A 17,422-nucleotide genomic window follows, 5' to 3' on the forward strand; every position below is an offset into this window, starting at 1 on the left:
TTTTTAAAAATGTTATTGTGATTGTTAAGTAATTGTACAAAGGGGTTACCATTCCATAAGTCAGGAATAGCCTCTAGTGTTAAGTAGAATAAAAGTTGAGGGTTTATTATTTGTTTGTTGTTGGTCATGGGGCTTGAACGCTGGGCCTGGGTGCTGTCCCTCATCCCTTCAGCTCAAGATGAATGCTGTACCACTTGAGCCACAGGGCTACTTCAAGTTTTCTAAACAGTGGTTTATTGGAGATAAGACTCTCACAGACTTTCCTGCCCAGGCTGGCTTTGAACCGTGATCCTCAGATCTCAGCCTCCTGAGTAGCTAGGATTATATAGATGTGAGCCACTGCGCCCTGCACTTGAGTTTTTATATGGATCTAGAATTAGCTATTTTATTCTTTGATAGCAAAAATAGTCAAAGAGGGACAGTGCCCAGGCCCAGAGTTCAGGCCCAACGACTGGACCCAAAAAAAAAAAAATAGTCAAACTGGTTTGTTAACATTTTATGTAGTTTAGTCAGAAAACTAAGTTTTTTGAACAGCAATCTACTATCTAAATTTAATAATTCACTAATATTCAATTTACTATTTACCATTTTTAAAATTAGCTTCTATAGAAGTAACCTTTTCAGAGCAACAAAATGAATGAGGATGAGGCTTAGGCTGGAATAAACTTCCATATTTTATTTAATTCGTTACCATATTATGCCATATTTTCATATACCTCAAGGGTGAGATGTAAGAGAGCAGATTTATCCAAAGTGTGGACATTCATAGGTATTAAAAAAATAAATACCATGAAAATTATTTTGGAAATGCTATGTTAAACGACATTGATTATTGATTTTAAACTAAATAGTGAAGGTCATAAGACTCCAAGGAGAAAGGAATCTATAGTTTTTAACTAGCATCCCCACCCCACCACCAGCCATTGACCTGCATTCCACAGCACACACTTTGGGAAACTTTCAAAAGCAAACTTAGTGTTTTCCTTAATAACCATTGGCTTTATTAGTGTTAGATTCTTTTAGATTTCATAAAGGCCTGTATTAATGTTACTGTGTGATATAAATTAGTATATTAATACCACTAAGGTTTGTGTTTGATTTTTGTCCATATTCTTTTTGGAAATATGCAGTTATGCTGAACAATCACTAATTCAGAAGGTAAGACTTTAGAAGATACATAATCAGCCTAAAGCAGGTTTCACTACACTCAGGAAACCTTCTGTAGGAATACAAACTTTAAAAGAAACTAAGGAAAAACTTTTTTGTGCATTCTTTTCCCTGATAAATGCTGTGGAAAATTGTAAGCCAAAGGGTATAGACTCAGGTCCACATGATAGGTCTGGTATTTTGTTTAGCCTTTACAGTGATTTTAACATTCAAATTAATTTCCAACATTTTAGGATCTTGAAGTTTCACTTATAAAGATCCTGACTTTCTAGCTACTCTTAAGAATGATGTAAAAAAGGCAAAGCCTGTGACATCATATTCCCAAATGGGAGCTACTTGCTGGGACTGAGACATACTTGCTTCCTGTAGAAGTGTCATCCTCCAGTGTATCAGTCTCTGTTTACTACCAGTTGTCCTGGTCACCTAACAAATTTATGCTACCTGTCCAGTCCTACAGTCCTTTGACTTCACATGACCCTGCTATAAGGACATGACATGGCCCAAGGGCATAGTTAAATTACTCCATGGAGTGCTGGATTCAGGTCTTATTTTTTAAGGAATTCCCACTAGTCTACATGATAACCTCCCTCCCTATACTTGTTCTCAAAATCCTGAGGCTTTTACTACTAACTTCTTTTTGGGGGGCGAGGGGGGGGGTAGGGGAGGGGAGTAGTCATGGGGCTTAAACTCAGGACCTCGGCACTGTCCTAGGGCTTCTTTTGCTCAAAGCTAGCACTCTACCACAGGAGCTACAGCACCACTTCCAGCTTTTTCTGTTTATGTGGTACTGAGGAATCCAACCCAGTGCTTCATGCATGCTAGGTGAGCACTCTACCACTAAGCCACATTACTAGCCCTACTACTAACTTTGACAATGTAAAGAGTTGTTTCACACAGTTATCTCAATACATGGAAAACTTGTGATGTCATGGAAAATTCATACTGAATTAGGACAGAGTTCTAATTTCTAATTAGAAATTAGAAAGTTGGCCAGCGATGGTGGCTCACGCCTGTAATCCTAGCTACTCAGGAGGCTGAGATCTGAGGATCCCGGTTCAAAGCCAGCCCGGGCAGGAGAGACCGTGAGACTCCTATCTCCAATAAACCACCAGAAAACCAGAAGTGGCGCTGTGGCTCAAGTGGTAGAGCACTTGCCTTGAGCTGAAGAGCTGAGGGACAGCGCCCAGGCCCAGAGTTCAAGCCCCACGACCAACAAAAAAAAAAAAAAAAAAAAAGAAATTAGAAAGTTGTAATTCTCAAAACTACTAAACAAAGATAATTAAAAAGCAGTTCTTTCTGGGCATGGTGGCACATTCCTACAGCCTCAGTAGTCAAGTAGAAGATCTCAAATTCAAGTCTCCTGAGCTTCAGTATCAAGTTTGAAGCCAGTTTGAGCTACATTGCAAGACTCTTTCTCAAAAAAAAGCAATTGATAAAACCAGTTCTTCTCAATTATACTTTATCCCTTCCCACCAAATATTTGAGTCAACTTATGAAATATGATCATGAATATATTTTATGTAGAAATGAATCCCCAAAAATATATTCTAAGAATTTAGTCTAGAAAAAAAAACAACCCCGGGCTGGGAAGGTGGCTCAAGAGGTAGAGTGCTAGCCTTGAGCTGAAGAGCTGAGGGATAGCGCCCAGGCCCAGAGTTCAGGCCCTACGACCGGACCCAAAAAAAAAAAAAAACCCCATCTAGATTAGACCCTGAGAACTGAGAATAAATACATCTAAGAAAATGGAGAAATGTGCCTATAGAAAGAGAATTTCTGTTTCAGAGAGAAATAGTAGTGCAAGTAGTTCATTCTTAGTACAAACAGTACTACAGTGTTACTTTTGCTGTGTATGTGCAGTGTTCACATGTGGAACTGTATTGACATTTCTTTAGTTTTGCAGAGGTGCCAGCTCCCAGCTCCCAGCTCTGAGCAGCTGTTTTCTGGTCGGAACTAGGAAGTGTAGGTTTATGAATAGGGTCGATCAAGACTGTGTTCTGAGCCTTCTTCCTGGATTTTTACCCACTCTGTAAAGCCAGGAATATGTTAAAGGAATGGGCTATGTGTAATGTGAGGTGGAGATGGCATGAAGTAGTAGAGAGAGAAAAGGCAATGAAATCTCTTAGCAGGAAAGACTAAAGTTGTTAGCAGAGGTTTTTTTCCCCCCTCTAGTTCTTTTGAGCAGCTGCAACTTATAACTATCACAAAAGACCATATTTTATATACTTTTAAATTAAATGAAAACTATATTACTCTAGATAATACCAGGATTAAAAAAAAATAGTTTATATTGTGCAAGCGGAAGTTTCATTGTGCTATTTCCACACCTGCATACAATGCATCCCAATCAAACTCAACCCCTCTGTTCCTCTCTCTTACTCCTCCCCCCACTTCTTCCACTAAATCCATCCTCATTTACCTTCTCTTCACCTATACCTCTCCCACTGACACCCACCCCCTACAACAGACCTTGTTTTACTTCTTTTTTTACTTCCTTTTTTTTTTAAGTGTGTATTAATTGTCCCAAGGGGTTTTACCATGATGTTTCAGATGTGCTTATATTACAGTTAATTGGAATAACACTCTATTACTTTCTTTATTGTTTACCCATTACAATGGTATTTGCCTGTAGTCCTAGCTATTTTGGATTTGGAGGTGGTTGGATTGTTTGAGTCCGGGAGTTCAAAACCAACTTGAGCAACAACATCTCAAGACCTCATCTTGTGGTTGAAAAAACCCTGACCTATGACTAAAAGTCAATTAGCATTGATTATAACCACCTAATGATCCTGAAACTGCCTTAATTATATTATTATTCCTAAGACTAGAAGAAGGGAGAGTTCTGTGGAGAAAAAGATAACATCCTTTTTCTTTAATTGGTGGCATTAGAATCTTGGTCTTACATTATCAGGAAATTGCTATGTTTTTAATTAAAAACTAGTAATGAACCCTTCTGAAGGCATTTCAAAGTGTGCTTTATGGTACTAGTCAGTCTGCCTTTGTGGTAAACATCAAGGGAACAATTTGGCCAAACAAAGCAAATTTTATATAAAATAATTAGATTTTCCTTTTGGAGCAAGAAAGGTAGAGCAAATGTTTGAATGTTAACACATGAAAATGGGTCCAAATTTTTAGAGTCGAAGGAAGAAATTAAGGCTTTATGGCTTCTGGATGACTGGTGAAGTTTGTAAAAGGCCAAAAATTAGGAGGGAGTAAATTTAGTAGCAATTTTAAGGGATGACCAGGCTGTTTTTAATGAGCCACTTTTAGATTAGACTCAAAGCGTTTTGAAAAGGTCATTGGCAGAGGTCCTGCCTTCAAGTGGAAGTATTCCCGGCTGTGATAAGCCAAACCATGTAAGAAAATAGCTCATGTGTACTCTCATGTTAACTATTGAGGCTTGAGTGGTGGGAGAAATGAGTTCTACCTATGCTAAGGGAATTAAAAGTCAGTTTTTAACCTGTCGTTCTGGGAGAAGAAGAGAAGCATGTCCTTAAGGACAAACATCAGTTCCCCTCTGTGTCCACCTGGACCCCAGAATACATGAACACCCCAATACCTAACTGGTTTGTTTTCAGACAGTGTCAAACTTGCTTTTTAAGATAGAAGAGATGTTTTGTTTCTCTCTCCTCTTTATAATTGAGTTATAATTCAAAGGAATATGTTTTGAGTCAACCTGATGAAATATCTTATTTTTAATGTATGATAAAAATAGTGTAAGCTGGACACCAGTGCTTTATATCTTTAATCCTGGCTACTCAGGAGGCTGAGATCTGAGGATCTTGGTTCAAAGCCAGTCCAGACAGGAAGTCTGTGAGACTCTTATCCCTAATTAACTACCAGAAATCTGGAAATGGAGGTGTGGCTCCAGTGATAGAGCATTAGCCTTGAGCAGAAAAAGCTCTGGGTTAATTAACATCCAGGTCTGGAGGTCAAGCCCCAGTACTGGCATTTACAGATTTTAAAAAAGTACAGACTGTGGACAGGAAGCCAGAATCCCAGTTAAGCTCTAGCTCTTAGAGGAGAAATTACCAAGTAGAAAGATATATCCCATAAATGTTTTCTTTTTCTATCCTTTAAACTTTTATTGAAGTTTCTAGGCTTGACTTTATTCATGATCTTATTCAGGAAAATTATAGATGATGCTGTATGTGCATCTGTGTTTGATAGCTGGTAACTCTTTACTAACTTGATTATCATTAATCTCTTTGTCATATTGCTGAAAGATTAGGTATTTTAAATTGGTGAAGTGATAAGAATTAAAACTGGACATGCAGAAAATTCTTAGACACTACCCCTAATGTTCCTGGTCTCCTCCTTTATGTGGGCTCTTAAAAAAAACAAATGGTTTACTGTGACAGTTTTAAAATGGTCTGTGATGGTTTAAAATGGAGTTTGATTCCAAACCCAGAATCTGTTTCTCAAAAACTGCCTTTAAAAAACAAATAACAGGTATTTTCCAAAGGCTTCATGGTATATGTCTACATGTTGAGTAGCTTCCCTCAGAGCAGATTTCTTTAACTAATTACCTGAATTTTGTTTGGGTCTGGCATGTTGTAAAATGTGCAAATCAGTGGGTTTGTCTTTAGTTATCTTATTCTCATTTGGGAGTTGATGGAAATGAAGTAAGGACCAAGTAAACGACTTTTTTGCAGGTGCAAATTCGACCATGGAACCTAAGTGACAGTGACTTTGTAATGGATGGTTCTCAGCCTTTGGACCCCAGAAAAACTATCTTTGTTGGGGGAGTTCCACGACCCCTTCGAGCTGGTGAGTGGAAATAGTAATACCACAACAACTAAACCAACAACCACCAAATTCCCCATGCCTTAGTCTTAAATGTGTTCTAGGTTTCCAATCAGCTATACATGATCTCCAAAAAGAAAGCTGTTTCTCATTTTCACTGAGCTGATGTCTTCATCATTAAGTATTTTCTTCCAAAATATGCTGTATTTTCTTATGGGGCAAGAGTGGGTTCCATTAAACCATTAGATTGAAAGGATAAACCCTGTTCAGATTTGCTACTTAACCACACAGTTTCAAAACAAAACAATAATAATGTATCTTGCAATGTGCATTCTTAACACCAGTTAACATTGTCATGTAAGATGGAAAAAGAAGTAACCCCTCAGAAATCTGCCCAGTACAGCTACGTGCCCGCTCCTGAGAATCAAGCTGAACTCGACACAAGTGAGACCAGTTCTCATTTTCTCTTGCGGACTACTAGAAATGAGTTATGTGTTGGGTATTTTTACTATGGCTTCACAAAAGCTTCCCTGTTCTTTTTAATCTTATTGTAAAGGTAATATACTCAGGGGTTACAGTTACATAACTAAGGTAATGAGTACATTTCTTTTTGAACAGTGTTACCCCTCCAGGTTTTCCCACTTTCCCCTACCGTAACTCCCCTCCCCCCAACATAGTGTCTAGTGAGTATCACTGTTGCCTTCGTTTCACCCTTTGTCCTACCATATCTGAGATTTCCCTTCCCTTCCCCAGATCAGATAAACTTACATATATGACAAAGGGCACAGAAATAAAAGCACAAGTGACAACAGGGAATAAACCAAAGGAAAAAAGAAAGAAAAAAGAAATAGTTGTAAACAGTACGCTAAAAAAGAAATTCTTGTTTCCATTTCTTAGAGTTTATTTTGATAGGCATCATTTTATATGGTCATATGCACATAGCTATTGAGCTATTGTGATCCTCTGCTAATAAACTTCTTTTTCAGTCATAAAATAGTTGTGCTGTTAAGATTGAGTAGAATTATAATTGATTGGTGAACTTGAAGTGATGCTGAACTGAAGACTTCAATATTAATTTAATTGTTTATTTTATTTTTGTATGTGTGCTAATCCTAAAGCTTGAACTTAGGCTCTTCCTTACTCACAGCTGATGCTTTACCACTTGAGCAAACCTCCATTTCCAAGGACTTTAATACTTAAATCCAAAGACAAATCTAAGTATCTGTGTCAACCTCTTAATGATGAATGTTATTGCCAGTGATATATAATAAAGTTATTTCTAAGAAATACAATTGTAATGCACTTAAACTTGTTGACTTTCTTTTTTAAAATATGGGGAAAAAATAAAGTTACCATTGCCACTGTATCGCAAAAACAGATTATATTACCTCTGTGTTACTTTGTAAACAAGTAGAGTTCTGCCTTAAAAAAAAAATCAAGCAAAGCTCAATGAAATCAGGTTGTGAAAACAGAATTATAAAAGGTAACCTACAGCTGGCTCCTTGAAGTTTAATAACTTCATCGTTCTAGAAGTTGCTTAACATTTTAGACATATTCGAATTCCAGCCCCAATTTACAACTAAAAGATAACTTTAGTTTACAGATACAGATATTATTTATAAGTCAAGAAGTCTGAGTCAGGAGGCTTAGGCTAACCTGAAACTCTCCAAAAGCCAAAAAGGAAAAAAAGAAAGATGAATTCATAATTCCATTTTGAAGCAATTTAAAATTGCTATGACCATGTGTTTATAATTTTACACAATTTCACAAAGTCAAGTATTATTGAATCTTATTTTCATCCTAATGGGAAAGTACACCATAGGAAAGGAAGCAAAGAAGCTGCCATGTCTCCTCTTTATCTGCTGTCGGAGAATGAAGACTCAGAAGAGCTTAGTCAAATGGAAACTTCATGTGTTGAGAGCAAATACAGCTCTTTGTTTCTAAATTAAACTTATACTTTTAAAACAGAAGAATGTGGCTGTGTGCCAGTGGCTCACCTGTAATCCTAGTTACTCAGGAGGCTGAGTTCAAAGCTAGTATTGTCAGGAAAGTCTGAGAGACTTTAATCACTAAAAAGTCAGAAGTGGAGCCCAGATCCTGAATTCAAGCCACAGGACCAGCACACACAAAACAGTTGTAGGATATGCTTCACATTTTCTAATTGTTATGTTTAAGGCTAAACAGGGAAAAAACCTTAATTGTATTCTTTTAACCACACACATTCTACAAATGGAAATTCATCACTAATATTCTCACTATTTTTTTTCAATTAAGTACAAATACAAATTTGTTCAAATATTCTAGCACTTTTATTTCTTTATTGGATGAGAATCTGAAAAACAATCTAAAAGAAAAAGTCATACAGTTATCAAGACTTCTTTTTTTTTTTCTTTTAAATTTCTTGATTGATTGTTGTGGGATAGTGATACTTAGCTAAAGTCACAAACACATTTTAACCTTCACATGGTGAATTGTCATTATCATGGTCTATAAAGCTTATGAACTCTACAAACTTTGACAGTGCAACTATTTCTTCCAAATCGGGTGATATGTACATTTCTTTCCTTTTGCTTAGTGTAAGCTGTTCCATCTTTCTCTCTCATAAAACTAGACTTCTTAAAGTTATAGAAATTTCATCTTTGATAAACTGGAGTCATATAGTTCCCTTTTTAAAATTACTTATCCTTTATTCTTACTGTCTTAATGGTTTGGAAAAGTAGGTAAGAGCCTTTATATCATTTTTTTCCTCTAATAATCCTATCTATGGAGGCTGGGCACCATTGGATCACATCTGTAACCCTAGCTACTAAAGAGGCTGAGATCTGAGAATTACTGTTTGAAGCCAGCCTACCTAGGAAGGTCTATGAAACCTTTTATGCCTAATTACCAGAACAAAGCTGAAAGTGGAGCTGACTCAAGTGGTAAAGCACCAGCCTTGAGCAAAAAAAAAACTAAGAGACAGCATCTAGTCTCTGAACATGTAAGCCCATCAACAAAAAAAATCCTATGGAAATCCATTTCTCAAATTTGTACTATGGTCACAGTGACACCACAAGAAGGAGCCTTCTAAAAACAAAATTGTATTATTTAATGTTTGTGCTATAGGATGCTACAATTCTAGAATTAGATAAGAATAATATTTAGCTATGTATCAGAAATGGGATTCTGTGTTCTTTACCTGGAGAGTATACTTTCTCAGTCAGGAAGTTCTTTTTTTCTTTTTAACTTAGCTAAGATTTTTGGCCTTAAAACAATTTTTTTTTTGGTCGGTTATGGGGCTGGAACTCTGGGCCTGGGTGCTGTCCCTCAGCTCTTCAGCTCAAGGCTAGTATTCTACCACTTGAGCCACTGCACCACTTCCGGTTTTCTGGTGGTTCATTGGAAATAAGAGTCTCATGGATTTTCCTGCCCAGGCTGACCCTGAACCATGATCCTCAGATCTTAGCCTCCTTACTAGCTAGGATTACAGATGTGAGCCACTGGTGCCCGGCCAATTTTTTTGTTTTAGTTTTGTCATGATTTAAGTAATAATCTGAAGTCAGTGTAATAGAAATGTTCCCTACTTGCCAACATTTTTTGTAAGTATATCCAGTTTTTAAGTTTCTAGATAATCTACATTAGTCTCTTAGAATTTTACTATCTGCACCAAAACTTCCAGATTACAGTGCAGTCTAGACAAAGAGTTGAAATCTGCAGTTTTTATCCATGTGCATAGAACTGAGTTTCTGTGGAACCCATTGAGTTTTGTACTTGTGTGTGCCTTAGAATATAAAACTCTTCAAAGAAATTCATTTTTACTTTGCTAGACAATCTTAAATCAAGTTTAGTGCAGTTTACTTGAACAATAAACATTTATTGAGTATTCACTGCTTCATGCACAACATCCCGAGTGCATATCATACTATAATGAATGAATAGCCTACTATCATGTTAAATATGTCAGCAAGTTCAGGAAGTCAAAGATTTCAGAACAGAACACAAAAAAATATATTTAGAGATTGCTTAGAATTATTTTTTTTTTGTTTATCTACTTTGTAGGTAGAGACTTTTTACCCAGGCTGGCTTGAAACTATGATTATCCAGATCTGTTTCCTGAGTAGCTAGGATTACAGAGATATATACATTAATGGGATCCACCATGACATTTCAACAACAACAACAACAAAAAAAGACTGCTTGGAATTAGCTGGAGGCTGAATTTCTCTGTCTGTCTGTCTGTCTGTCTGCCTGCCTGTCTGTCTCTCTCTCTCTCACACACACACACACACACACACACATACACACACACACACACATACACACACACACACACACACACACACACACACACACACACACACACACACACACACACACACACACTCCTACTGTGTAGCCAAGGCTGGCTTCTAACTCATAATCCTCCTTCCTCAGCTTCCCAAGCACTAGGATTGCAAGTATATACCAGCACACCTGGTCCAAGTGATATGCTTTAACATAATTCTCAAATTTGATTTTGAAATATTTCAGGACATTTAAAATTATTTCCAAGAGATATTGTAGCAGTGGAATTCTGAGAAGTCTTAAATTTCTCAGACACTAGGTAGTGGTCTTGGACCATTTATTGGTGGCTTCACTTAACAAGCGAGGTTTTAGATGGCCAAATGGATTGTTACCTCATCCTGGACTAAAAATTGTCCATTAACAGACAGAATGACTAAAATCTTATCAGTTAAACTATTCCTTTGAATATTATGAGGTGTGTGTTTTTGTGAGTGTAATTTTTGCAATTTCTCCATTGTAAGATAGGGATTGTTGTCACTAATAGTTATTCTAGATACAGTCCTGGCCCTCCTAAAAGAAAACACAAATACTTTGAAAGAAATGACAACTTATTTTAAGCAATATTGTCTTGACTTTCGGTTGTCTCATGAAATTTATCTCTTCTTGGTCTTTGACAAATCTCCCTTTTAAAATTCAGAATAAGAGAAAATCACAGAAAAATTAACCTGAAAAGCAGAAGATAACAATAGAAAAATCTAGATCTAGATAAGTTTTCACATTATTTGATTGTGCTTTGAGGTCAAATGGTGTACAAGGTACATATGTTTTCCTTCTGTCTCTTGCAGGAAGTCAAGGATGTTTTGCCTGAAATCCAATGTTTCTTAGCTGGGGATTTCTTTCTTTTTCTTTTTTTTTGTCATGGGGCCTGAACTCTGGGCCTGGGTGCTGTCCCTCAGCTCTTCAGCTCAAGGCTAGTGTTCTAGCACTTGAACCACAGTACCACTTCCAGCTTTTTCTGCTTATGTGGTGCTGAGGAATCAAACCCAGGGCCTCATGCATGCAAGGCAAGCCCTCTACCACTGAGCCACCTTCCCAGCCCTTAGCTGGAGATTTCTCTCTTATCTCCCCACCTCACAACTCCTTGCTGAGTCTAGCAGTAGGTAGACTTACCATGCCACCATGTGGCTAAAATTGGTACTTTCTTCAGAGTCGGTACAGGTAGTTCTGCAACCACCTGGAAGTACAGAAGTGAGTCACCCCTCTTCATGTAGATGATTAGAGCAGCAGGTCTTCTGAATGTTCATTCAGAAGTGGTCCTATTGCATAACCCTGTGGCATTAGGATCCCGGAAATGCCCACTCTTCACCCTGACATTAAAGTGTCAGGCTTGGGGGCTATAAGGCAACCACCAGGAAAAACGAGAATGATGTATCTGCTTCCCCCCATCCTCAAACAAAACAAAACAAAACAAAACAAACAAAAACACTTCCCAGTTTCTTAATGTGAGGGTTTCTCTGATTCCCATCTTCTTGCTTTAGTCATCTGATTAGAAGACTACCTTGGTGAACTGAGCCTTGGGATCCATCTACTCCTTGATTATGCTGGAAAGAAACTTACCTTTTTCTTTAGCAGAGGCTTGTAAGGTGTTTTTCTACTTTACCCATTTCTTCTGACAGTTTATTGGACCAGACCTTGAAAGAAACATCAGTCTTGAGAGATTGTTCTCTGAATTTCTGGGGCCTATCATCTCATTTATCTTGGAGTCTCATCTTTCCTAACTTTAATAATTCTTTTCCTTTCTTTTCTCCCCCCCTCCCCTTCTCTCTTTCTCTCTTCTCCAGTCCTGGGCTTGACCTCAGGGTCTGGGCACTGTCTCTGAGCTTCCCTTTGCTCAGGGCTAGCATTCTACCACTTGAGCCACAGTGCCACTTCTGGCTTTTTCTGTTTATGCTGTATAGAAGAATTGAACCCAGGGCTTCATGCATGCTAGGCAAATACTCTACCACTAAGCCACATTCCCAGCCCAATAATTGCTTTCTTTCTTTACCTTTCCTACTAATGTTTTGTGGTGGATCCTGAAATCTTGTTTTCTGCCTTTCCCTTTTAGGAGGAAAGTGAAAGCTTTTTTAATAGTGCTGAGGATGCAACCTGTGCCTATTGCATGCTAGTCATGCTACGCCCCAATACTGGGAAGTAAAAACTTTTGAGGTAAATATTCAGTGCCCTACAACATCAAAAGAGAGAATATATATCTTAGATATTTCTAGGACTTATTTCATTGCATATTCTATACAATCATTCTGGTAGTTCACATAATTTTTGGAATCATATCCTGATTTGTGATTTAGAAAGTAGGAATATTAGCCAGGTGCTGGAGGCTCACAGCTATAATTCTACCTACTCATGAGGCTGAGGTCTGAGGATTGCAGTTCAAACCAGCCCAGGCAGGAAAGTCCATGAGGCTCTTACTTGCAGTTATCTACCAGGAAACTGGAAGTGGAGCTGTGGCTCAACATGGTAGAGCATTAGCCTTGAGCAAAATTGCCTTGAGTTCAAGCCCCATGACCAAAAGAAAGAAAGTAGGAATATTGTAACCTTTTTTTTCTTTCTCTCTCTCTCTTTTTCTTGCTATGTGAGTTGGTAGTAGGCTAAAATCATCCTATGTCAAATTTCTCAACAGTAGATTTTGTACCCAGTTGTAGGATCAACATGAAGCATCCCAAATAAACTCCAGACTTGACATACTGCTTTGATTCACTGTATTGCTTTTAGGGCTAAGGATTTTCTCATGTTAGTACATATCTTTGTAGCAAATTCTCAGCTACTGTGAAACATTGCCGTATTAATGAAAGATTGGGAAGTGCTGGCCTAAAGCCAAAGTAAAAAGGATGAATCGGTGCTTATAGAGTAGAAACCAAGCCAACTTAACTTTACACAAAGATTTTATGAGTAGGGGAAAAAACAATTCCTGGATAGAAGTAAGCATTTGAGTGTCACTGGGTACTTGGTAGTATGCTTAGAGCTCTAATTTCTATTTAACCTTCCTGATTGTCCCATGAGACTGTAAGCATAGACTTTGCATTATAGATGCAATTCTGCAGGATTCAAATGGCATCTGAACTAATCTTAACTAATCTTGAGTCTACAATCAATAAAATACTTAAGCTTGATCCTTAGAGCTCTATACTTAAAGTTTAAGGTTCTTTGTGCAGAAGGAAGCTACTTTATCAAGCTGAGATCTGGAATTTTCTCTTAGTAAGAAAGCAGCAGTCAACTTGGTACCAATTCAACTTAGCTAAGTAAACCACTATCTAACTTGGTTACACATAAAAATATTCTTAACTTTCCAACATCTAATGAAGCATGGAAACACAAAAGCACATTTCATCTTCTTAAGGTGTGTGAATGACTCTTGTGAAACAACTCAGCTAGAAAGTTTACCATCAAGTTCATCTTCCATTCTTTTAGAATTCCAGACTTCTTTGTCATCCTGAGATGCCCTATCTCTCTCTCTTACCCATTTTTATCATTTCTTTTTTTCTTTTTTTTTTTTGGGTCCGTTCGTGGGGCCTGAACTCTGGGCCTGGGCACTGTCCCTCAGCTCTTCAGCTCAAGGCTAGCACTCTACCACTTGAGCCATAGCGCCACTACCGGCTTTTTTCTTTTTGCTTATGTGGTGCTGAGGAATCGAACCCAGGGCCTTGAGCATGCAAGGCAAGTGTTCTACCACTGAGCCACCTTCCCAGCCTGGCCCATTTTTATCATTTCTTGAGAGAAGGAATAGGCTTCTAGATTTATAGTTTAAAATCGCTGAAGATGAATGTGTTATTTCCCTCAAGGATCCTCATCTCTGCCATTTGGCTCACACAGTCCCAGGCAATGTCTGCTTGCCATCAGGTTGGCTTTAAGATGTATTTAAATAACAGGAACAGGACCCTGGTATAGAGTAGAGGAATTAGTTTCTCTTCTGGTGAACTAATAAAAATCCTCGGCACATAATTTAAAGAATCAGTAGCAAATCCAAATTGGGCTTCAGATTCAACTTCAGAGCTAGTCAGCACAACTGAGAATTTATAAGGATGCTGGGTGCTTCATGCAGCTGCAGTATTCTTGTTTCCATTTCTAATTTGTGGCACAATTAAGCCCCTCACCCTCACAAGAGCCAGCTTGGAGATTAGTCTTACAGTAGTGTTGCTGCCATCATGGAAATTGTTCATGAGATGAGTTGATTTAGAGTACAGTGTACCCTTGGACATACATGCCTTCCAACCTGCCCATCTCCCACCCTTTGTTGTAACAAGACATACCTTGAGAACCCTGTCTGGATGGGAAGGGAACAAACCATGAATTGGGGAGCCCTGAGTTTATGCCTACTATTACTTGTGGGGACTCCAGATCCTTCACCTGCATGCCCTGCTCAGATAGCCTGGTCTTTCTTGGGTTAAATGTTAAGAACATGCTCCTGGAAACTCCTCTATCCCTTTCCTCTCTAATGAGTAGTTTAGAATGAAGATTGACTGTCCTAGGCTTAGTAAGGGGCTTTACTACATTCAAGGTGAGATACATCTTGATCTAGGATTCAGTTTTATAGGCAAAGTTGAGATCATAAGATATATGAAACCATGAAGATTTTAGTTGACTCTTATCAGACCTTTTCTGTTTTGTTTTCCTTTCATCTTCTAAGAAGTCAAAATAGTAGTCCCTCTCCTCATTTCTACTTTTTTTTTTTTTTCTTTTTTGGTAAGGTCATGGGGCCTGAACTCTGGGCCTGGGCGCTGTCCCTTAGCTCTTCAGCTCAAGGTTAGTGCTCTACCACTTGAGCCACAGAGCCACTTCCAGCTTTTTTCTTTTTGCTTATGTGGTGCTGAGGAATGGAACCCAGGGCCTCAGGCATGCAAGGCAAGCGCTCTACCACTGAGCCACCTTCCCAGCCCCCTCATTTCTACTTTTGTCCCTTAAGTTTAAAGGACCTTATTTGGGACTTTACTTATATTAATTAATGATGCTCATTTTAGAGAATTTTTTAAAACTAGCCTCTGACATTTGTCAGTAATTTTATATTTTTATAAAGGATGAAGAAAATTCAGATTGGAAATTTGTAGGACTTAAGAAGGGCTTAATCTGTGTTTCTCTTAATCACCTATATGATAGTGAATGGATTCAGTGGGTTCTTTTCTTCATGCTGTATTTATAGCATTAAAATTATTGGAAAGGAGGATACTTGTTGGAAAAATGATGACTTTTATCAGTTACTAAGCTCTGTTTAGTACTTCTAGGACATCACTGTGGGGCTTGAACCTAGCTAGCATCAGTTTAGCCTGATGCAAGTATGCTGCATGCAGTCTTACTGCTTGAGTAAAAGACCAAACAGAAACAAAGTGGATTGTTGTTTACTTCATTTCAATGGTGATTATAAAACTAGACTTTCTGTAGTTTAAGTAGAGATTAGGATAAAGAGAGAGAATTTTTATGGTCTTAGTCTCCTCTAAAAACTCTCTTCTGTTAGTCACCTTGGTTTTTCTAGCTTCTCAGCAAATCAACCTTAATGTGAATGAAACATGGTTGGCTCAAATGTCTGGAGACTTCTTGATGGCCAAGAAAATGACTTTGTATAAGATGAAATGGAAATGATATATTTACATTTAGATTCATAAAACCATAAGTGGATGAGGGTTTTGGTTTCCTATCAAAAATGCCAGCATCAGTCATGTCCTAATTTTTTGGCACATGAAGGTGTTTTTTTAGAAGATAGATTCACAAAGTGATGGAGGTGCCTTTCCTGGCAGCAGAGGATCCCTAAGATTCTTTTGGAGACCACTGTCATATGAAAGAACCTGTGGTCATAGTAACTTCTCAAGTGGAGCTTTAAGTGTACATCTGGTGGGTTTTCTTCTGAAGTTAGACACCTTCTTGAGTCCTTCCTATGTGGAAGTCGTGTGCTATTTGGTCCCTTGACAGCATTCTTTTCCTAGCCACTCACCATGCTATAAGAGTGCTCCATCTTTTTTTCCATCCCAGGGGAAACCTGGGAAAAAAACTGTATTTAACTTCCTGAGGCTACTGGTATTTACTATAAGCCCATTTGACCAACATAAAGTCATTAATGACTGCAGTTAACAATTCTCCCTCCAGTTTCTTGGTCTCTTGTTATGGGCATAATGTTAGCCCTATGAAGAGATGCTTAAGCTACCAGAGATTGTTAGGATGAAGTATGAGGAACCCCGGAACTTTTGATAGTTTGGATATAAGCACAGTTCTTACTGCATTGTTCAAATGAATGCCCCAAATTGTAGTAGAGTCCACTTAGCTCTACTGGTTTACATGAGTCAGTAATTCTGACCATAATGGGCTAGATGGCCTGGCTTTGTGGTGCCGTGACTTTAATAGCATTTACTTACTGCATCTGCAGTTCTGTACTGGAGAAACTAGTAATTCTTAGCTTTCCTTTTATTTGTAGCAATCTTGGTGTGGGGTCAAAGTATGTCCTGACACTGGTCAGCCTTGTATCTGCTACAAACTCTCCCCTTGCCACATCAGGCTGGGGTGCTCTTTGTCTCCCAGAACAGATTACTGAGGAGTTCTCCTGTGTCATGGTGTGTTCACATTAGCCGGGACTCAAGTCATCATCTATCTTCTCTGTCTTCTTCCCAAATATTGTATGTAGGTGTTAGAGAAAAACAGGTGTTTGAGCCACTTTCCAGCCGTAGGGTTGAATCTTTTGGTTTTATACTATGGCCTGAAAGGAGTAGCCCTAGCTGGAGGAGGTGCTATCCAGTTTGGAGTAAATGATTGCCTTCAGGCAATTTGCAGTGCAGGTAAGTACTACATGTCTTCTCTATAAGTATTTTGTAAGCATACCAATATAAAAATAGGATGTATGGCAAGTGCAGACTAGACCAGCAAGGTGAAAGATGAGTGGGTTGTTACTGCATATGTAGCAGTTTAGTGCTTCATTTTCATACTGTAACTGCTTGATAAATGTCCATTGCTGCTATTTTCAGCACTAGTATTATTTAAAATGCAATGTGAGAGGTTACTGTGGAGATCTATCAGATGTAAACATACTATCTCTAGATAAAAACAGTTGATTCATTTTATAGGTTATTCCTAATACAGTGGTTTGACATTCATAACTGATTTTAGTCTTAGAGGCCAGTAAGAAGAATTGTTTCTTAAAACTTGTTAGGGAATCATAAAATGCTTTCCCTACCCATGGTCCCTTCCAGTCAAATGCAGTTAGAGGTTAGAA

The 17,422-nt window shown here is 38.2% G+C and overlaps 1 protein-coding gene across 3 annotated transcripts in view; it reads left to right on the forward strand.

Annotated features, from left to right (window-relative positions):
- Nucleotides 1-17,422, forward strand: part of Cpeb3 (cytoplasmic polyadenylation element binding protein 3) — a 153,249-nt gene that overhangs the window by 120,220 nt on the left and 15,607 nt on the right. For all 3 annotated transcript variants that reach the window (XM_042689250.1, XM_042689249.1, XM_042689251.1), the window contains one exon: nt 5,820-5,934. In XM_042689250.1, the coding sequence (XP_042545184.1) occupies nt 5,820-5,934 (115 nt within the window). The remainder of the gene's footprint in view (nt 1-5,819; nt 5,935-17,422) is intronic.

Source organism: Dipodomys spectabilis, unplaced genomic scaffold, assembly GCF_019054845.1.
Source record: "Dipodomys spectabilis isolate Male_0828 unplaced genomic scaffold, ASM1905484v1 ptg000125l, whole genome shotgun sequence".
NCBI lineage: Eukaryota > Metazoa > Chordata > Mammalia > Rodentia > Heteromyidae > Dipodomys > Dipodomys spectabilis.